Genomic DNA, 22,292 nt, shown 5'->3' on the forward strand with positions numbered 1-22,292 from the left:
CTGAACTTTATAACTCAATGCAAAGGGTCGCAATACGTCGTAAAGAGAACGAACAAGAATTATCTTAAAATAGAGAACGACGATTTTTGCGACACTTTACCTTTTCACTTCGCGATACTTTTTTATGCATTCCTTTAAATCGGCGAGAGTGACAGCCGACTGCAACTCTAGCATCACTATGTCGTATCTTGCAGCAGCGAATAGAACCAGCAACGCTGTCAGCGTGTTCAAACTCACGCTGGCAACATTTTCAAAAGCAACGAAAGCACCAATTATGAAAATAGTTGACCTGACGGGTTCATAATCGACGCGGAATGGATATTTGCTGAGTATAGGGAATGGCTGGTCTGTGAAGAAGGTTGAAATTACAATGACCGTCGCGGCAACGTAAAAACTTATTGTGGTGATCCCGAGAAATGAGGAATACGTGTCCAGGTATCGTTGGAAGATATCCATTTCGTACAGTTTTGCTTTCTCCAAATAGTCCGTCATTTCCTCGATTAATCGCTGAAACGTTTATGGTACATGTAGATAATGTATAATACAAGCTTGACCAACAACTATGACCACCTTGAATATTTTTGTCATTTGTAATATTACGAACAAACTGATATGCAAAACATGCATTCTATTGAGAAGGTAGTATTGTCGTATAAACATTTTTTAGATGGGCGAAGGTGTTTCATCAATAGAGTATGAAATTCTGCGTAGCAATGTGTTCGCCTTCATATGTCCTAAACGTAATAGTTAACAAGATATTATGGTCCCCATCCCCAGTTAAAAAGTTAATCGAGTCTGTGTTTATGCTGTGAATGGAAAGTAGAAATGTCTCACCTGATAATGATCATGTTGAAAACTACAGACGATTATATTCGAGATGGTCTGACACAGGGCAGTTAGAAGACCGAATGTCTTGCCGGTACGGATTGGATCATGGATGTAAAATAAAAGCGACCAAAACGCAGGCAAGAGCACTGAGATGGTACTGAAAGCAACCAGCACTTTCGCGATCACATATAAGTAAAAGTGACTTTTAGGAGCTGTCGAAGGCAGCGGCCAACCGCAGCACAAAATCACGCTGTATTTGGTGAAGGTGATAGCCTTCTTCGGTGTCACGTTCGCAAACATCTTACAGAGAAAACTGGAGAACAACCGACTGTTCCCGAGCAGAAGAGATAATCCCTGTTCGGATTGCTTCTATAATGACGTTAACACTACAATGCACGAAACATTTTACTGCCGGTCGGTTATTGAAGTCCCGACTTTTCCCTGATACGTGCATTTGATAGTCTGAGGAGGGATCACGTTTCCAACGGAGGAAGTATAAGGCAAATGAATTGATAAACGGTGCTGCAATATTTACAGTTATGCCGAGGTAAGGGCCACGTAGGGTAGGTGGGAAATGTTGCAATTTTTGTAACAGCGTAGGGCGGAGGTAATGATAGTGCAAGAGAGATATTTCCTACCTTCATTGATTTTTCTTGGATTTCTCACCCACGCGAGCCTGGGACTTCATAGTGATTCATCGAGTTACGCCAATCACTTATTCTTTACCCCGTGATTAACAGAAGAATATTTGATGATCTCGAAGCATGTTGCCAGTGTTGATAGTCTGAACATTTCTCATGTGTTCAGTCTCACAATTCGTGTGGAAATGAATATGATTGTGTGGAATAATAATGGCTTAGGATGCAGATAGGTAATTGTGAGTTATCATATACGGAAACAGGTTTTGAAACAGCACAGGAAATGTGGCTTTCCCATACAACTGAATAATCAAATTAACTGCACAATCGTTGCGTGTAGAAACCACCCTTCGAATTTATTGGAAGAATTTTAAGAAGAAATTAAATATTCATTTATTTATAAATATTTTGTGACGTCACAATTTATAATTAAATATTTAAAAATACCTAGACTGCGAAAGTTTACTCAGGTGTCGTGTGCTTCGAATTCGCAAATTATATGTAAATATTATGCAAAGCAATACTGCTGCTTACGGTATAACCAAACTCTTTATGCGCAAGAAATATGCAGATTAAGAGCTAAATGTAGAGAATATATACGAAATATATGGAAAATATGTACAAGGATCAACGTATTTTCAATTTGCTGTAATCACCAATATTCCCGTCGAAAACCCGTTCATTTAAACTATTCTTATAAAATGAATAATTTCAAATTGCAGTTGCATAAACTTCCGTAATCTACTGATGTGATTAAGTAATATGCTCGTCATCAACGCACACCGTCAAATGAACGTCGTATTCTTTACATGCATAGGACAATGTTAGGATCATGTTTAATGCCGGTAATCAATATTTTGTCACTTTACTGCATGGTGTGTAACATAACGTTGGTGTTTAATAATATTTAACGTAACAAACGGTGTCAATTGTAGCAACAGGTGGTGTTAAAATTATTGGATGACGCTGCGTCGTCTGTTTCACTCAGTACAAGACGAAGAGCAGTGAATAGGGAGAAAGCGTTTGAAATGTACTAAAAGATCGAAGAGCTTGTAGAGAATGGTACAAAGACAAGTTACAGATGAAAAAGTATGTATAAATTTATACCGAACAATAATAGTTCAAAGATAGTTCTGGAACGACGAATAAGAAGCTGATGATTACCGGCTTCTGCGGCACCAACATCTGATACACAGTTTTCTGCACACTTAAATCTCGTTCGTACCACTTCACATCGTAGACACTCCGAATTGTGCCTGTACTCTGATGAGTAAATCATACTTGAGCAATTAACGTTAGTAAAATTTTCTTATTCAGAAGACTTTCCATTCTTTTTCTAAGCGACACTGGTGCGGTAAATAATTACAGTGTATAATATCTTTTTTCTACAGCGTAACATATTCAAACACAATAAAACGTACCGTGACAAACAATTTTCTTCGCGGTAAATATACAAAAAGAACCGTAGGTTCGAGGAGTCTCTAGGACCTTTAGATTTTCACGTGGGGGTTAATAGCTCAGTACTCCTATAGAGTTAATTAAGTAGTATAATAACATCTGAATAAGAAAATCATGTTGATTCATATTTCATACTATGACCACAGACGAGATTTCTCGTCTGTACTACTACCATTGTAAAGGTGGAATCTCCTAAGCGCGTCAGGACGCAACGTTTTCCGATCCTTGTGCCTCTTATACTCCATTCGTCAGGAACGGTAACTTGTGCTTCTGGACACACAGCAGGAACGATAAGTGGATTATGAATCGCAAAACGCCATGTCCAGACGCGGTTAGGACACCTAAGCTAGGCGATCCCACCTTTAGGAAAATGAACAACTACTAAATACATATAAGTAAATATTTAGAATAGATAATAATTAAATTATCTTTGGCAGCTACTATGTGCGCAATCAGTAAAGTACACGAGAACCGGGTAAACTTCACCTGTGTGAGGAAACAAGAAATTTTTCACTTTTTTATATGTATTATAATCATGTAGATTTTTACAGGTAAGGGCGCATGTTGTTAGCCTTGCGCGTCGTCTAAGAGCGCAGCCGATTGGAGGCACCACAAGCACGCGCTGCTGTCGATAACGTAGATTTCCAAGCGTAATCGTCAAGGTAACCACCAACCAACTTATATATGATTTTGTACATTTTAATTATTGTTCGTTGACAACTTCTCCCAAAACAAAGTGCACATCTCAAAGATAGCCGCTCTACATTATTGACATCACCGCGAGCTTGCTCTGCCATCTAACGGTTGCGCTCGCAGCACAGCATGGCGGCGCATATACCTATCAAAGACGATGAAAATCACTGAACTTTAAACAAACATAAATTTTGAACCTGTGGATTCCGAAGATAAAAACTTGGATTTTCGTCATTTTCTCGTCAAAATGTACAGGATAATATACTAAAAAGTTAAACATTTCTTGTTTCCCTACTGTGAAGTGCAGCCAAATCGTTTAAACCGAAACCCTAAAAGTACTCACTGATGTTCCAAAGAAGTACAGTTGATGGGGTTATACTTAGCCCTTTAATGAATTGTTTCCAGTAATTTGTCGCCAATTAACAACTCACCGCTTCTATTAGACGATCGGCTGGCAACACACACGAAAAGACTTCCAGCAATGCCGTCGAAGCCACAAATACATTTTGACATTTTATTAAAAATTCTCGACGCTGTTAAGAAATGTTTCATTTTAATAACATCGCCGTCTATTTCCGATGAACCTATGTTACTTAAGTACTTACACCAATGAGATTAAGACCGGCATTTACAAGAATCACGCTACTGAAAAGTAGTGTGACCAATGTCACGTATTGGACACCGTCAATGGTATCTAGTGCACACCTAAATTGGGGTGTTATAAATGAAGAACTTTATAACTGAGCTTTATAACTCAATGCAAAGGGTCGCAATACGTCGTAAAGAGAACGAACAAGAATTATCTTAAAAGAGAGAACGACGATTTTTGCGACACTTTACCTTTTAACTTCGCGATACTTTCTCATGCATTCCTTTAAATCGGCGACAGTGACAGCCGATTGCAACTCTAGCATCACTATGTCGTATCTTGCCGCAGCGAATAGAACCAGCAACGCTGTCAGCGTGTTCAAGCTCACGCTGGCAACATTTTGCAAAGCAACGAAAGCAATATTTAGGAAAATAGTTGACCTGACGGGTTCGTAATCGACGCGGAATGGGAATTCGGCGATTACAGGGAATGGCTGGTCTGTGAACAAGGTTGAAATCACAATGACCGTCGCGGCAACGTAAAAACTTATTGTGGTGATCCCGAGAAATGAGGAATACGTGTCCAGGTATCGTTGGAAGATAACCATTTCGTACAGTTTTGCTTTCTCCACATAGTCGGTCATTTCCTCGATTAATCGCTGAAACGTTTATGGTACATGTAAATAATGTTTAATACAAGCTTGACCAACAACTATGACCACCTTGAATATTTTTGTTGTTTGTAATATTACGAACAAACTGATATACAAAACATGCATTCTATTGAGAAGGAAGTATTGTCGTGGAAACATTTTTTAGATGGGCGAAGGTGTTTCATCTATAGAGTATGAAATTCTGCGTGAAAATGTGTTCGCCTTCATATGTCCTAAACGTAATAGTTAACAAGATATTATGGTCCCCATCCCCAGTTAAAAAGTTAATCGTGTCTGTCTTTATGCTGTGAATGGAAAGTAGAAATGTCTCACCTGATAATGGTCATGTTGAAAACTACAGACGATTATATACACGACGGTCTGACACATGGCAGTTAGAAGACCGAATGTCTTGCCGGTACGGACTGGATCATGGATGTAAAGTAAAAGCGACCAAAACACAGGCAAGATCACTGAGATGGTACTTAAAGAAATCAGCACTTTCGCGATCACATAAAAGTAAAAGTGACTTTTAGGAGCTCTCGAAGGGAGTGGCCAACCGCAGCACAAAATCACGCTGTATTTGGTGAAGGTGATAGCCTTCTTCGGTGTCACGTTCGCAAACATCTTACAGCGAAAACTGGAGAACAACCGACTGTTCCCGAGCAGAAGAGATAATCCCTGTTCGGATTGCTTCGATAATGACGTTAACACTACAATGCACGAAACATTTTACTCCCGGTCGATTATTGAAGTCCCGACTTTTCCCTGATACGTGCATTTGATAGTCTGAGGTGGGAACACGTTTCCAACGGAGGAAGTATAAGGCAAATGAATTGATAAACGGTGCTGCAATATTTACAGTTATTCCGAGATAAGGACAACGTAGGGTTATTGTAACAGCATTGGTAATGATAGTGCAGGAGCTTTATTTCCTACCTCCATTGATTTTTCTTGGATTTCTCATCCACGCGAGCCTGGGACTTCATAGTCATTCTTCGGTCTACGCCAATCACTCGTTCTCTACCCCGTGATTAACAGAAGCATATTTGATGATCTTGAAGCATGTTGCCAGTGTTGGTAGTCTGAGCATTTCTCTTGTGTTCAGTCTCACAATTCGTGGGGAACGCAATCACAATTTGTGGGGAAATGAATATGTTTGTGTCTCATTACGTGTGAATTATATGCACTGTGAAAGTTTCATCGAAATCAGTTGGTTCGGGGAAAAAAGACAGACATTGATAGATGTAAGAATCCTTAGATGTATTGCTCATTGCAGCTAGATTGTAGCTCATTGCAACGTCGACCGATTTTTACTCAGAATATGTTTAATTCACACAGGTCTGCAAAACGTATTTTTTAAATTTTCAATGTAGGCACACATAAAAAAATTGTAAAATGTAACTTTTAGTATCTTTTCTACAATACCGTTCAATTGCAATTTATGAAAACATTTTCTTATCACATCCTGTAGAAAACTAGTTGCTGTAGCTTCCCAAAAGAGTTCAAATCGTATAGTACAATATTTACAAAGTTGCTGTCTTTTTTGGAGAGTCCGAATATTAATACATGGAAAACGGTAATTCCAAGGGCTACTATTCTTATACCTGATCATTGTTCCCACATGCGCAGCTCCATTGTATTGCCACCGAGCGGTCTTCCGAAGTTCTAGGACCGAGAATGGGTACGCTGCAGACAATCCGCAGGCCAAGACGGCCCATAAATCGAACCCGAGCTCGGAAACAAATAGATTCCTTGGAAACCCCCAATACTGGAAAATAAACTCGAGGTGGAAAGCGTCCATCTAATTCAGTTTTGCACCAGACTCTCTGCCAGAATGAAGTCCGTCGTCCTGTTGCTGCTTCTAGCAATCGCAGTTACTTTCGTCGTATCTCGTCCCTCAGGAAACGAACTAGCACCGTTAACAAGTAAGGTCACATGAAATATAAAACATTTATCAATCTAGAACTCGGCTAAATATAATCTTAACCAGTGAACAGTCTATTTTATAAAATCGTGTGTGTACTTTCGGAAATAGGGGAAGCTAGAATAATTAGTTTGCTACAGGATGTGAAATAAAATATTTTTCTAAAATCGCAATTGATCGGAATTGTAGAGAAGACACTAACAGTTGCATTTTACAACTTTTTTATGTGGGCCTGTATTGAAAATTTAAGAAATACGCTTCGTGGATCTGTGTCGATTAAACATATTCTGAAAATTTCGTGAAAATCAGCCGACATTGCAATGAGTTACAAACGTTTAAAGATGGTAAAAATGGCAGATTTTCACGATTTTCGTCGTGAATTCGAAGTGAAAATTTCACTTCTTGTTCAAAATACCGTTTTATTGAAACTTTAGAACCGCAATTGCGAAAAACAGTATTTTAAATTTCTTTCCTATCGAATTTGATCGTGAGTGTCGCAATAATCACAGTAAATAATAATATAATTGCATTTTTCCATAGGTATAAAGCTCAAGGAAAACACAACGGTTAAGGGCGATGTCGCAAGAGGCAAAAGACACGTGTCCCCTTGTAAGACTAAGGCGCACAGCACCAGGTAAGTCGCGAAAATTCATAAATAGTAATCTATAATCTATAAACTAAAATAGTAGTCACGTATATAAGCATTTATTTCTTCTGTTAAAGTTAAAACACCCACTCCATTTAGTGTAGTAGTACAAGGCGACAGCATTGTATAAAACTCTAGAAGTATTTATTCCTTTTTGCTACTCATGTTAAATGTCGACATGAAAATATATGAACAATGAATATTTTTTGATCATTCACCTTGCAGTTTCAGCTTGCAAACGCGTTTGGGGAACATAGCCTTCGCTCATTCTTCGGCCTCCACGCATCGTCACCACCCACACAATCTCCATCCTGGTCTGGGTTGTTAACCAATGGAAATGATAAATTTTATAATCGATTTAAATGTCAATAAATTAATCATTTGAGATGGACTTCTCTGTCTGCTATCGTAACGTGGTGGAGAGATACGACAAGACTGAAATTTTTTGGAAAATCCATTATTTCTATGCAGAATCGATAGATAAGGATGGTTCTGTTAACGAAATCTTCGAGACTTTAAGAAAACAGCGTATTATATTGTTCTTACGAAATGTACGTATAATCTCCATATTTGTATAATATTTTACTGGCACAATTTTGTTGCGTATGTTACTAGTAAAATGCGTAAGATAAGTAAGGTGTTCTTCATTTATACGAAACATTTTCAACAAATTGTGAAATACAACATTCCAGAATATTTTTCATAACTTGTGCGTTTCTATTTTGTAGCCCAACTATAATATTAAAATTATCACGTCACATGTATATTATCGTTCTCTCACTGATAACCTCATAGGAAAGTAAAAAAAGTAATTTTTTAACCCTTAGTACCATTATTCAAAATAGTGTTTACATTATTACATTATTAATTATTTTTAAAAATTTACTTTTGATGATATCTCGTGTAGACACATTAGTTTCCGATATGCTCAATGGAACAGCTATTCAGTTAAGTAGTTTCATTGCCACAAATTGACTTAAATGACAATTTGGATGTTCCCAGTTAAAAATTACTCCGGCACAGTACTAGAAAGGTTAAATATATTCGAATCTAATCAATTACTAAACAGTTAAGTATTGTATGAGGTATTATATCAATTTCATATCTATCAAAAGAAAAGAATCGTATAGAATGAAGTTATACTGGGGCGGAAGAAGTGTTTAATTTTCGAGTTAAAATAGCTCCGAGTGCAAAGGGTTAAATTCTGTTTAGCTAAATCAATAGTTGCATATGTACATATAGATTACATCCGTAGGGTACCAGGCAGAAATTGAATGCAACTTTGTACACAGAGCTCATAACGACGTCGAGTGAGCACATTTCGAAGAGAACTTTTGAAACAACTTGATGCTTCTTGGTATACACCGTAAATATAATATATGTATATTCCGTCAAGCGATAGCAGAGAAAAATAGTCGCGCAATAACCAATAAACTCGGATTGTAACGCCGGAAATCCCGGAATAAAATGAATAAAACATAAGCGACGTCGCAACTTTCGCGAGGAGGCCTTTCGAGAGTATGTTTGAATTCCCTGGTCCCCTTGACCAAGCGATTCCCCGAATCGGGCACACGTTCGACAACACAAAATCGACGTATCGATTAGCGTCCTTAGACTAAGCCGCACGCTTTCTTGGACCACTTTCGATCGTCCCTGGACTGTAAGGACGTCCACTCGTTAGGTGTCCATGACAAATGATCGTCGGACGTCTTCCGAACCCGCCGCCGGGTGTCTTCCAACGATTTCGACGGTGAAGGGACCTCGTCGTATAAAAACGCTGTGTACCGTCGACTTTCTTCGATTCGTGTTTTGCGTCTCTTTGGTAGAACGTTTAGACTAAGTAATCACGTCGACATGACGTCGCGGTTCCTCCCGGTAGCTTTGCTGTGCGCGTTCTTCGTCGTATGTCCCGCAAAACCGACGGAAGTGCTCACCGCTGATGGATCCTCTGCGCTGAACCCGCTGCAACAGCAGCTGATCACAGCTGTGGAAACTGGTCGGTCTTCATCCTGTTATCGGTCGAACTAGTCGGCTAACTTCTAACTCACATGGACCACTTTTAAAATCGGAGAACAGTGTTTACACGCGGCACACAGTGGGCCAGAACCGTAAAATAGGTGGACGAAACCCCCAAAATTGCATATCATGAAATTAGTAGTCAGGGAACCCGTTTCTTGTGGCCAAAAGTAAATTTTTCCCGGCCGAAGTCTTCTGCTAGCCCTTCTCGAGCAGCTGGCGGTGATTTTGACGGTTGTGCAGGGATTCGACCGTAAAAATTTTCTCATCCGTGAAAAGAACCTTCTTCAGGCAATCACCATCAACGAGATTTTTCGTCGGGAATTTTAGAAAGCGGGTCCGTAAATGTATCGAATTAAAAGGAGGCAATTTCGAAACATTTCTTGTAAATGTTTTCGGTTCATTTCATTGTTAATGAATGAATAAAACTTATTATTCGGTCAAGTGTGTGGATTCATTCGTTTGCGCGGTATTTTTATGCTGCTGAAATGCTTTAAAAAATTCCGGGAACTTTTCAGCCACCATGTAGTTTCGGAAAGTGTGCCCGCGCCACTCGCTCGGAAAATTTGATATTTGTTAGAATGTCAAAGGGTTTTAGGGTTTTTCTACATTCGTGTGAATAGTGTCGCGTGGAACCGGAGAGGTCCGTGTGAGTTCGGCATAACGATTATGCGTTGTCAGTAGACTGCGGATCTTTATGCAAAATAAAAATATTCTACTTCAATTGCAACAAACTGCAATGAAATAAAAATGTATTTTCTTCCTTAATATATTTAATAGGCCGAAAATAATGTAATAGTATTTTGAAATTCTTTTAATGTTTTCACTGTTTGAAATTACACCTCTCCATCTTTGTCATAAATGCATAAAATCCGCAGTCTAGTTATCAGTATCTTTCGGTTCGCAGATGTAAAGAGAGCACAACGATCCCCTCAATTTGGATTCGCTGGCGAGGGTGGTTTCGCCCCTTTTCCAGAATTTGACGACGATCGCCGTTTTGAGAACCATCATAGACATCACCATAGACATCAGAGGCCAGAGGGTTGCGGCGAATTTGGATGCGGCGGAGAAGGGTAAGCGCCCACATCTACGTTCTACTTTTCGACGAAATGTCTCTCGATTTTCCAATCCGGACCACTGTGCGACAGGCCGACTCGCATTGGTCGGCCAGGTGGGAATAGCCAATTCTACGACATCGACTCTCGGAGCACCAATTGCCCAGGCGTGATCTATGACAAACAAGATTTTGTTTGGTCCATTAATGATCCTTTAATAACCGAAATAATTGAGGTGGTCACGCTAGCTGGTCCATACATATAACAGTTTTTATATTGATTGTATAGATTCGGACCACAGCCAGGATTTTACCCATCTGGTGGCTCGTCTGAGTCCACAGCTCAGGCTTCTGCTGGATCTAATGGATTCGGAGGATCGGTAGCTTCGGCAAACGCAGAATCTAGTGGATTTAATGGACCGTCTGGAGGCGGAGGAGGCAGCCAAGCAAATGCACAAAGCGCCAGCTTTAACTTTGGTCCATACTCCGCATCGTTTAGTATCGCTGAATCATCATCGGGTGCCCAACAGCCGCCGATTTTCTAAGGCCTTTTCGGTGAGTTCCACTTCATTCGTAATCACAGAGATCAGCAATTAAGTACATTTGTATATATTATTTATTTGAAAAACACCACCGACATTCTTTTACTACCCTTGAAACTTTCATCCCCCAACTCTTTAAGGGTGTTTTAAGGTTAAGATCATAACTCGACCGAAGGAAGCCGTCTTTCCAGCGGCTATAGCGTAAGAAAAAAAATTGAGCCGATCGCCATCTTGATGAAATACATGTAAACATGTACATGCGCCACATTTGCTTATAATCTTTGCAAAAAAATTGATTGATTGCAAATAAACACATCATCTTGTGGTCACATTTATTTTTAACGGGCCATGATTTTAGACTTTTTTCCGAGGAGTTTATTAGTAGACAGTATGTGCCGTGAAACTTAACGAGGATCGCGTGCAACCGGGACGAATCGGTTCTTCCTGCAATTCCCCCGAGCGCAAAATACCTGAGCGTACGCGGATTTCGCTGTTAACGTGTCGAGTACGCTCGCCAGTTAGCGTCGATTAATCGACGCGTTTTTCCGTTTCATTGGCAAGCGACGCTTCGGCGCGCATTCCAGGAACCAATCGGTCGAGCGGAACGCGAGCCGATTTGATTATGCTCGTGTGACATTCGAAAATTAAAGCGATTTTCGCGGAAATTATGCGGTCGAACAGACAGAGAAGCGGCCAATAGTTTAATTAGATACCCTCACTATACATCATCATCAAAATTCGAGAGGGAGTAACGTTTATACAAGTATACCTTAACACATTACCTACCGGTGATTATTCCATAATTGCTGAAAGTCTATCGTTCGTGGCTGAGGATTTTTTCAAAGAATCCTTCAATAGCAACAGCAATTTTAATCATGAACCAACAACTCACCCTCAATAACAAAATCCAATAATTTCCTTCGGGATTATTGTGTAAAAGAAGATTTTCAAGTTTCCATTTGGTGCAGCACAATTATTGAAAAGCCTATTAATAGGCTACTGGTAGATAAAGTGTTAACGGAGGTCATCGAAGCTAACCAGAACACCTAACAGTTTGAAGAGCCGTGTAGCGCGATCAGTGAACCTTGCGGTGGGCTCGGCGAAGAAAGTTTGGGAGGTTAACGAACCCGGCGAATTAGAGGTGAAAAAGGAAGGAACCTGAACGAGAACGCCTGTTGGATCGCGAGGCCTCTCGCGCCGACACATACTTAGCAGGGTAGATCGCAAAAAACCAGCGCATCGGAACATCTGTCCCGAGCACCGGCTCGTTTGCAGCTCGAAGATGCAACAATCTTTGCTTATATGTCACTTTTGTCGAGTGGCTTTGACGTCTCTTTCCCTCCTTTCTTCGTTTCTCCCCTAGTCTCGTACGATCTCGGTGGACGCACGACAGAGCCAAACAACGACACGGACGCAGACAAGCGCAGCGCGGTGCAGCACAGCGCAGCCCAGCGTAGCACAGCCTAGCGCAGTGTGTACGCGCGTCGATTATTCAAATGCGCGCAAACCGTCCGAGTGTACGTATTTGTGCACGCACGCAATACGCGCGCGTGCGTGCGAAGCGCGCTGAACCTGTGCAAAAGGGACGTCGTAAACGCGCGCGCTGCCCGCTATTGTCCTATTGAGCCGTGCTCCTTTTGGTACGGTGTGAAAAAGAATGGACAAAGGGAAAATGAATCTTCTTGGTTCTCAGGCGATCGGCAGACGGCCAGACGGGACGGATTAACTCGTTTTAAAGGGATCGGGACGCCATATTGTCGGTCGGGCCCAGTAACTCCGGTACCTTAGCAATCGAGCAACAAGGTCCCTCGGACCCCTCCGCTCCCTGCCCACGAACCGGTCTGTTTTGATTTCGAAACGCGCCTACGCGCGGTCCACGAACTCGATCCTCGAATCCGTTTCGCAGACATGATGCTCGATTCGATCGAGGGCCTTCAGAAAATTGTAAAAACAAGTCTTCGCTTCGTCCGATAGCTAGTTTTCTTTTATTAGGAAATCAGACTTATTACAACATAATGTACATTATAGAGTGTTACAGAGTATAGCGAATAACGAGAACGTTAGTAACATTGTGAGATAAAAAAAAAGAAGACCCTTAAACACTTAAGTTACAAGTATTTAAAAAGGCTATCATATACATATACAGTCACTCCCATTAATATTCGAACACTCTTAAAAACGCCATAATTTTTTTAATATTGGAATATGCAATTTGAACTTTTTTGGGAAGCTAGAGCAATTAGTTTACTACAGGATGTGAAAAGAAATTTTTCAAAAATTGCATTAGGTCAGGATGTAGAGAAAATACTAAAAGTTGCGTTTTACAATTTTTTTATGCGGACCTAAATAGAAATTTTAATAAATACGTTTTGTAGAGAGATCAGAGATATGTAAACATTGCTTTAAACAAGTTTATTCTAAATTAAAATGGAGCCTTTGGAAAATACATTTTGTCATGGGTAGTGTTTTTAATATTCTTGTAAACATTGAAGATGAAAAAAAATGGATCCAGCCCACAGTGCGCCGGTCCTGGCAAAACCCGATATGCAAATCGGTGTCCAAGTCTCCCTGTTGGCGGTCATCCGGGAAGGGTTAAAGGTCACAAGTGGTTCCACGTCGTACATTTATTTATGTTCGGGACTATGGCCGGGAGAATGTAGATTTTTGGCTACCCTAACCGTGAAAGAGCCAACTCCAGTTATTATTGCGTGCGACAAACAAACTCTGACTACATTTAAAGCGCGCGCGCGCACGCGGCCACGTTAAACTGCGCATTATATCTCGTGGTAAGAGTGTCAACAAAGGATAAATATTAAAGTCGAATTTCGGGGATCGATTTCAATGCAGACGATACAATTAACCCCCCCAGAGAAACGTGGAGTCTAGCCAATGGGTTTCTCGTGATCAATAAACTTTTCATATTTCTCCCAATGCTAATTGAAGAGTTATGTTAAAATGTAGGACTGAACAACGTGTCATTTTTGTGAATTTAAAGAAGAGGGAACAAGAAGGGAAATTATGAGGGAATTATGAAGATTTAAGGACATCTGTGTGCTAATTTCAGCTTAATAAGAGACGATTAAAAGAAGAAAGAAATTTCTATTTGGCTCCTGTATCTTGCAATCAATGCAAACATTTCTCACTTTGCATAAAGATCCGCAGTCTACTTATCACTAACATCAGTATCACACAAGTTTCAACAAAATTCTCTGAAAATTTAAAGATAACGGTTTATTTTGATGCTGACTAAAAATGGTTCTCTTCAACAGGTCTCGTCGCCCCGAGCATCTGCTGACCCTAATTTATTCGAGCAACGATTCGCCGGGATCGCCGATTCACGGCAGTGGTTGGTCATTGTTTACAAACATTCTACGTCACTAGTTCTAAGTAAACGAAGCAGCCGATGAAGAAGAAGGAGTAAAACAGAACGAATCAACCGCAGCAGCAGCAACAGCCTGACGTGAGAGGGGATACGAAGGAAGAGGTCCTGGGCGGACGCACGTACCACCCTCCATCTTTGAAGATTTCCTGGGAGCGAGTTCCCTTTGTCCGCGCGGGCAAACCACCAGATGTTCTCGCAAATAAAACCGACAAAATATCGCGACGCTGCATCCCAGATATGGGAGGAACGAGGACTGGTGCGCAAGGGCGGAGAAGGACCGAAAGGAGCCGAGCGAAGGGCCCCGAGGATGAACAGCACAAAGGGAGACCAAAGAGCCGGAGAGAGAACTCGCCAAAACAAAACAAAACGAAAAACCGAACACCGAAAATTCGTATCCGAACCGAGAGAGCCGTGCAATGACCGGGCCCTGATCTGCACACGCGATCATCCGCAAGGCCCTGTATCATCCTGCTCGCGTCCCGATTCCGCCACGAACTTTCTCTTGCCGAACAGCCTGTTACCTGTTCTCGCAAATAAACGTTTACCGTCGATACGCCGCGCCGCCTTGATTTCCAACCGTGCTCGACATGCCTCGTTCCCACAGGTCAAATCGATTTTCTAGTTTTTCGATACTTCACCGCCGAAACACTCCAGATGATCCATGATAACTATGCTTAACCCTTAGCACTCGAGTGCTGACTCAGAGTCACCATTCAAAATTGCTGTACCATTATTCAAAATATTGTTTACAGTATTAAATATGTTGGTGTCTAATCAATTACTAAACATACAAAGAAAAATTATATTCATACAAAGAAAAAGATTAATATAGAATGGAATTATTCTTTCCGACCTAACAGGTTTAATTCTCGAGTTAAAGTAGCTCCGAGTGCAAAGGGTTAACGCTCTAATTTCTTTTTACAATTCTTTTAATATTTCTGTTGACAAATAGCAAAATTATTGTAGACTTTTATGTTCTTGGATGATCGCAGATTAATTTACATATGAAGTATAGTTTGTATGGAAACTATAAAGTGTAACGTCATTGAGTATCGTAGAAAATATTGGTTATTGACATAAGCGTTAAGATATCTTACGCGTTACAATTATAATACTGTGGAAGTTATCATTGTGAAGGAAAGGCATGACGAAACAGAGAAAACATTTTAATTTCAACCAATTGTCGTCTTAACACGCCTCTCACGGTTTGACGCATTGTGGGCGGGAAACGCCGCGCAGACCGACCTCTTCCGTTTCCCAAACGCTGACGACGGAAGACGCTGATTCGCGTCATTTGTTCATTCGTAATCGTCGTCTCTACACTTTGCAATCATCCATTGCCGCCGTGGCTGAATCACGCGCTTATTTGCTCAGATTCATAAACATTCCTAAATGACACATGGATGGACGAAAGAGTAATCACCAGACTGCAGATGTTTATGCAAATTCGTATTCCCGAAGGTCTGTCTATATGAAAGATGATTATACGAAACACTCTTTACATAGAGATGAATTTCAGTGACATTTTTATTATCTTGAATTTTACGCATTTTCTTATGCTTTAAGATCTGTAGCGTGATAGTTAGTAGTCTGCAGATTTGATGCATTTGTGACGATATCGAGTAGATTGAATTTAATGCAGTAGGAAAATCAAAAGAATTGTATAATGTCAATGTATTATTCTGATCTATTAAAAATATTCAGAAAAACAAACAAGATAAGTTATTTTCTGTTTACGTTTCGTTAACCCTTAACTGGATTATTTGGATCATTCTAGTCTCTTCTACAACTTCTGCGTAATGATCAGAGGGCTCTGGAACCAATCAGTCTAAATCCCTGAGCATGTAAACCAGAGTTCGGCAAAAGTTTTAAAACATCCGTGTTATTTTTACGATTATTAAAAAACACCTACAAGGAGTTATGCAACTTTAGTTCTTTGGAAATATATTATTTAAAGAACGGCTAAAAATGTGCATTCTTGTTACGTTTATAAAGAAATGTAAAACAGTCACTTTTAATTCTCCGCAAGCTCAGTGTTAAGAACCCGCGAGTGACCATAATTAAATTGCGGCACTTTCAGCACCGGTCCACCGGATTTATTAAACTGATATGGATAATCGACTCAAGGGTTAATGAAGCGGTTTGATTTTGGGACATTTTTATATATGGTGACTGGTTCGGCGATAAACGTGTCACGACGGGACGAACGCTGGAAGTACGCATAAAATTCGCATCGCAAATTAACCTGTATTTATGGCAGGCAGCCGGTATCTTTTAAAGCTCGCACGGAAATTGCCTCGTAACCTGCATCGTAATTGCGCAGCATCCTCGGTCCCGCGATTTCTCGATTCTTCTCGAGGAGTTCCTTTATGCACGCTCTTCTCCTATCGCGTTTCAACTTTCAACGCAATGGCTGTACGCATGTTCTGTACCACCATTTGTATGCACGTGGACGTGTACACTTGGTGGAGCCTAATCAAGCGCTTTTTATTACGTATTATTTCTAGACTGCGGACTTTTATATATCCCGCTATTCCTGGAATAATTTATAAATATTGCGAATCTCTCTCTCTCTCTCTCTCTCAAACAAATTTTATTACTTTGCTACAGGTTCTGCCATATTGTAAAGAAGACAGAAATCTTTCTAAAACTTTAGAACAGTTTACAATGCAATTGTGAAATGCTGTGAACTTCACAACATAAAATATTTGTTAAAAGAGTGTATTCGGTTATTACTGTGATATAGATGTTTTTTTCAGTTAAACCGTAATGATCTACATCAGTAATGGGTACGCAGTAGTAATTGGTGCATGTGGCTCTTTCTCATCCGCAGTGATACGTACAAAATGTTATCAATTTCATTCTTTAATATTTTCTTATGTTGTATTAAGTAGGGCGAGGGTGACCAATTTTCTGTTTATGTTCAGATCACATCGTTCCGCCACACAATGCTTACACATATTATTAATTCATGCTAGATGAGGAATAATATCAAAATAAAGTACGATCGAAGCATGATATCACAGAAATGGGTACAGTTACTCTATCTGCGATTATGGCCAGCTGTGCACCACTCGGCAATTTTCGATCGGATTTTTGCAAAGACGTGTTTCGCGAGCAAAGCCGCGAGAAACATGCACGGTAGCCGAAAGAAGTGACGTTCGTGACACCGGAGATGCGTTAAAGGGGCTCGTTAAAGGTCCGTCTCCTGGTCGTTAAGCATTGTTTAGCCGCTCCTGGACGCGCACGGCTCTGCCGACCGGGTAAACCAGTCCAGGTCCGCCTGGTCGGTATTGGTGCACCCGTGAGGAACGAACGAGCGAGCGAGACGAACGTTCGAAAACGGGGGGGAAAAAATGAAATAGAAAGTGGTCTGTCCGGTGCAACGTTCTACAGTTTGTTGAACGGTCCGAGGCGCCTTACCCCCGACGTGTTCCTGTTCACCACGCACTATAGCAAATCCGCGATGCTCTCTTGAAGGCTTCCGCGGCATTGTGCTCGCATTTCTCGTGCGGTTGTCGACTCGGAAAGTATCTTCTGGTCAAGTCGTCGGTAAGTCGTAGCCCGGGCTCCAAGTGCATCTTCCACGATCATTCGTTCTCTCGTCGAACCTCTTACCTCGTTGTCCTCTCGTCTCCAGTTCTTACGATTATACTCCGCTTCCCATCCGCTTCGAACGTTTTCGCGGTTTCTATCGTTGCATCTTGGTCACCGGTTCGAACTCGCGATCGTAGACTCGAACCACCTCCCACAATTGGTATTCCCGGTTCGAACCGTTGCGAAAGAAGCTGTGTGTCGAACGGTGGACTGGGAAGGGGACGGGACCTCCGGTGACGTTTTCCGCGTCGCGAGAGACACACGCATCCGATCGCACTCTAATTTCCCCTTGTTCTCTCGCCCCGCAGGTTTAACTACATTTCGGACCCTGTCAAAAAGTGAAGAAAAACATCTGTACTATCGCAACATGGCGAACCTTTTGGCCCTTTTGGTGATCACTGCAGCCTGCGTCGTCGTCCACGCCCAGCAACAACCTAATCAAAAACGTAAGTAACGAACATTACCGATTTCTCTTTAGTTATAGTAATAATCGTCTCGTTTAACGGTACTTGACGCACGAAGACGACTAACTAGATCGTTCGCTCGCGTGAAAATGAATAAGGAAACTTCGAAATTGCATCACGATAGAGCATGTAGGAGATAGAGAAGAACGAATTAAATTTCTGAAGACCCCAAAATCACACTTCAATTCAGATATAGATAAACATTTTTTTGAAGAACGGGGAATTCTCATCTGCTGACTCATTTGCCGAGTATCTCTGTTACACGTATTTTAATAATCACCGCTGACTAACAACGAATGCATTTTCTTTCCGTCGAGCGTCACGGTCGGAGACTGCGAAGACCATGAATCCATTCACCGAGCGAAACGAGGAATACTCGCGTTTCTCGTTCGTGCTCTTACCTATTTTATTGTCGAAACGCGATACTCGCGCGCAGCTACACACCTTGATTCCATTTTGACAGTGGAGTGCATTCATGTTCTTTACGTTTCAGCCGTTTTCGGTCAAACATTCGACGAGATCGTAGTCTCGTCGGACCTGAACGTTCGGAGAAAGTCTAAAGAAAATCGTCAGGGGAAAAGATTGACAAACATACCTTCGGGCACCACCGGCCCGCCAGAGAAGTCTACCATAGTCGCATCCAGATTCGTCGCCGACGATGGAACTCGCATCGTGTCGGAAAAAAAGCAGCAGAAACGCGAAACCTCGACTCTCCGGAAAAGGTAGACCGGTGAAAGTGTACATATCTTGTACGAGCAGCGTATATGTTGCATCGCTGTTTCACTCGTTCGATGCGACTGTCGTTGCATCATTAATTATTTGCACTCCTTTGTGACTCGACATCAGAGAAAGGAAAAGTATTAATAAAACGGGTACTTCCTTTATTTATTTTCTCTTATTGTTTAGTTAAAACACATATAAATTACAACAAAGTTTGAGAACTATATTTCATATATTATAATTAGCAAACAAAATTGTTTAAAATAAGTAGCAGACGAGGAACTGTCCTTTGAAGTAAATTTCAGACAAAACACTTCAAATAGTAGGGGGTTGTTGGCAACAAAATTGAAAAATAATTCTATTTTGACTGGAAAATTGAACACATTTCTTCCTAGCTAGAATATTTCAATTCCCTACGATTTTTTTAATTTTATAGATATGATATCGGTATAATAGCTCATACAATACCTAAATGTTTAGTAATTGATTAGATACCGACATATTTCATAATGTAAACAATATATTGAATCATGGTACAGCAATTTTTGGTGACTCCTCTGAGAGTCACCAATCGAGTGCTAAGGGTTTGAACCAGGCATGCACAACTCGTAGCTTCAAGGGCGGCTCCTGTTGCAGTTCTCCCCACCCTACGTGTGCCAGCCAGCTCGCGGCCGGCTCACGAGCCGAGTAGAGAGCTCGCGCACCCAAATCGTCCAGTTGTGCATGCCTGGGTTAAGCTATCACGCGTGCAGCACGCGCGACACGGTTTTTATTTGAGACTATGGATCGATTGCAGGTATCTGGACATGGGCGTCGCGGGATACTTACTGAAATCTCGAAAACGATGAAAATTCCACTCCGAGGACAACCGCACGATCCTCACACAGCCATCCCGACCATACCCTTTCGGCTCACTTTCGGACCCAAGCCTTGTAACAAAAAGTATAATAAAAATTTTCTGTGTCACAGCAACGCCGACTCGGCTACCTTATTTAAACCTACTATATAAAATTTAGTATTGTTTTAAAATATCATTAAATTAATATGAGATTTTATATATTTAAGGGAGTAATACTTGATAAAAATTTTATATAAAATTTCGTACTGTTTTGAAATATCATTGAATTAATATTAAAATTGATATGTCTAATATTATTTGAGGGGGTAATATTATTTATGAAAATTTTATATAGAATTTCGTATTGTTTTACAATATCATTGAATTAATATGAAAATTTATATGTCTAATATTACTTGAGGAGGCAATATTATTTATAAAATATCACAATCATTCCAATATTGATTATTATTACTATTAATATTAATATTATTGTTACTGTGCTTGTTCTCATTCTGTTTCGATGATTTAGATGGGTGGTTGATTGATGATGGGGGATGATTGATGATATCTCGTCAAGAGAAGATCAACTTCTTTCAAATTGAGTACTTAAATGACAATTTGGATGTGCCCGGTCAAAAATGACTCCGGCACAGCACTCGGAGGTTTAAGGAAGCATTTCCTTTTAGATACCGCGGAACAATGATTTACTAACATTGTTTGCTACAGACGGATAAAAATCCGTATTTTAATGATTGTAAAACAGCGTTTTATTCAGTTTCTAGTTGTTTACGTTAGATTTTACCCGTAATTAACGTAACCCGTTGTAAAACGATGATTATAATACTTACAGAAAAAATTGCACGAAAGTGGACAGAATTAGTTCAACAGATCGTCTAGTAGATCAACTGGAATGGAGTTCACAGAAGGTTAAAAGATCGACTGGACAGCTCAGCGATAGAAGACACGGCATCGGAAGATGACGCGAGACAGCCGTTTAAAATATTTAAAATCATTCGGCACTCGTTTCGAATGCACCCTTATAGACAGCGCGTCACGATTCCACGATAAGTTCGTGGCGACGCTGGCGAATTGTCAGGCATTCCGTGTCCGGCAGCGAGTTGAAAAAATCGGTTGGGCTGAAATATGGCGGGCCGTGCTCAAAAGGCAGCCGCCATTGCGATTCCCGCCCGACGATGCGCTGCGAGACGACGCACCGCGCGCTGATCTACCGCGCCGCAATGCTCACGTGACACTCCCCCACGTGACGCGCACGTGACGCGCACCTACAAATCCTTTCGTCACTTTTTCTCACAAGGAAACACCCCCAACTCGCGAATTGCAAAAAATTATGACAGAGATAGGATTTACCCTATCCATAATTTATTATGATAGGACGTAGATGTGCGTTATGCATTTTTCTCTCGCAGCTAGAATTTGCTTTAACCCTGTTCTGTTTATAACCGCGTACCTGAATGCTCGTTTGGGGCTTTACACCGCACGACAAAACCATAAGTCTACAAGAAAATGAACAGGAAGTGTATTCTATAATAATAAGAATTTCCTTCTTTCTTCATTTGTAATGTTATCGTTTACATCATAGGTATAGTAACACTCTTTTACAGTGCTTTGCCTTACTTCACGCTAGGGTTCCAAGAATTTCAATAAGAAATGGAAATACGCACTTTTGTTGTCTAAAGTCTAAACGTATTTTAATTGGTGGCCTTACACCAATGTAAAAATAAAGGAAGAAAACCATGCTTACACTTTTCATTCATTTCCTTATGCATACGTACATACATCTTATATGTAAATTTGTCGCGGGATGTATGAATAGGACTGATGGACAGACGATGCGCGTCAGCGACATTAGAATCGTTAGAGGGAAGTTTCTCGAAGTAGGAATCGCAATAGGCAGAAACAGGCTGGCGCTCGTTAACTCGCACAACAATCGGACCCCCGTCGTCGCACGGGAAATTTTATTCATGCGAGGGAAGGATTTCGTATTCCGCGCGTCGTCCTCGGCTAGTACTATATATTTTATGGTGAATTCGTGGTCAGACTGATAGAGGCACGCCGACGTGACAAAGTGTTCGTCATACTTTTGATTTGACACGCGCGTCGTCGCTGTTATCAACGTCCCCGGGGACGTTGATTTAAGGCGACGAGTTCAAAGGATCGTCTGATCGGTGCGGCGCCTCCAGGAAACTCGTAAACAATCCCAACGTCCGAGAAGTTTGATCCAGCT

At 40.9% G+C, this 22,292-nt stretch overlaps 3 protein-coding genes and 1 long non-coding RNA gene across 6 annotated transcripts; 3 read left to right on the top strand and 1 right to left on the bottom strand.

The window, feature by feature from the left end:
- Positions 1-2,391: 2,391 nt before the first annotated feature.
- LOC143210812 (uncharacterized) lies at positions 2,392-5,853 on the bottom strand. Its single transcript, XM_076428004.1, has 9 exons — positions 5,798-5,853; positions 5,634-5,707; positions 5,192-5,571; positions 4,458-4,864; positions 4,223-4,322; positions 4,049-4,150; positions 3,703-3,762; positions 2,574-2,729; positions 2,392-2,499 (listed from the first exon to the last, which is right to left on the bottom strand). The coding sequence occupies exons 1-9, from the start codon at positions 5,851-5,853 to the stop codon at positions 2,392-2,394; spliced, it is 1,443 nt and encodes a 480-aa protein (XP_076284119.1).
- Positions 5,854-6,419: 566 nt separating this feature from the next.
- On the top strand, positions 6,420-8,153 carry LOC143210668 (uncharacterized). The gene is made up of 3 exons (XR_013009312.1): positions 6,420-6,786; positions 7,326-7,419; positions 7,657-8,153. It is a non-coding gene; the product is annotated as an uncharacterized LOC143210668 (long non-coding RNA).
- Positions 8,154-9,192: 1,039 nt separating this feature from the next.
- Positions 9,193-16,142, top strand: LOC143210619 (uncharacterized). Of its 3 annotated transcripts, none has more exons than XM_076427636.1 (4): positions 9,193-9,427; positions 10,355-10,520; positions 10,791-11,056; positions 11,195-11,365. In XM_076427636.1, exons 1-3 carry the CDS (start codon positions 9,286-9,288, stop codon positions 11,044-11,046), a joined length of 564 nt encoding a protein of 187 aa, XP_076283751.1. In that variant the 5' UTR covers positions 9,193-9,285; the 3' UTR covers positions 11,047-11,056; positions 11,195-11,365. The 3 variants fall into 3 exon arrangements, with proteins under 3 accessions (XP_076283751.1, XP_076283750.1, XP_076283749.1); XM_076427635.1 differs by having other exon boundaries at positions 9,194-9,427; positions 11,184-11,365; XM_076427634.1 differs by lacking the exon at positions 11,195-11,365 and adding an exon at positions 14,313-16,142 and having other exon boundaries at positions 9,197-9,427.
- Positions 16,143-17,819: 1,677 nt separating this feature from the next.
- LOC143210482 (uncharacterized) lies at positions 17,820-20,178 on the top strand. Its single transcript, XM_076427374.1, has 4 exons — positions 17,820-17,977; positions 18,331-18,468; positions 18,980-19,208; positions 20,003-20,178. Exons 2-4 carry the CDS (start codon positions 18,390-18,392, stop codon positions 20,052-20,054), a joined length of 360 nt encoding a protein of 119 aa, XP_076283489.1. The 5' UTR covers positions 17,820-17,977; positions 18,331-18,389; the 3' UTR covers positions 20,055-20,178.
- Positions 20,179-22,292: the final 2,114 nt, after the last annotated feature.

This window comes from Lasioglossum baleicum, chromosome 7, assembly GCF_051020765.1.
Source record: "Lasioglossum baleicum chromosome 7, iyLasBale1, whole genome shotgun sequence".
Classification (NCBI taxonomy): Eukaryota; Metazoa; Arthropoda; class Insecta; order Hymenoptera; family Halictidae; genus Lasioglossum; species Lasioglossum baleicum.

Bases quoted from the DNA above. Each gene is read 5' to 3' on its own strand.
- LOC143210812 (XM_076428004.1), bottom strand. From the start codon at position 5,853: ATGACTATGAAGTCCCAGGCTCGCGTGGATGAGAAATCCAAGAAAAAT. The intron at 4,151-4,222 runs GTAAGTACTTAA...ATTTCTTAACAG, and splicing joins CCGGTCTTAATCTCATTGGT to CGTCGAGAATTTTTAATAAA. The intron at 2,730-3,702 runs GTGATGTCAATA...TTTACTCATCAG, and splicing joins GATGGCAGAGCAAGCTCGCG to AGTACAGGCACAATTCGGAG.
- LOC143210619 (XM_076427636.1), top strand. From the start codon at position 9,286: ATGACGTCGCGGTTCCTCCCGGTAGCTTTGCTGTGCGCGTTCTTCGTC. The intron at 9,428-10,354 runs GTCGGTCTTCAT...TTCGGTTCGCAG, and splicing joins GATCACAGCTGTGGAAACTG to ATGTAAAGAGAGCACAACGA. The intron at 10,521-10,790 runs GTAAGCGCCCAC...TTGATTGTATAG, and splicing joins TTTGGATGCGGCGGAGAAGG to ATTCGGACCACAGCCAGGAT.
- LOC143210482 (XM_076427374.1), top strand. From the start codon at position 18,390: ATGGCGAACCTTTTGGCCCTTTTGGTGATCACTGCAGCCTGCGTCGTC. The intron at 18,469-18,979 runs GTAAGTAACGAA...TTTACGTTTCAG, and splicing joins GCAACAACCTAATCAAAAAC to CCGTTTTCGGTCAAACATTC. The intron at 19,209-20,002 runs GTAGACCGGTGA...GATCGATTGCAG, and splicing joins ACCTCGACTCTCCGGAAAAG to GTATCTGGACATGGGCGTCG.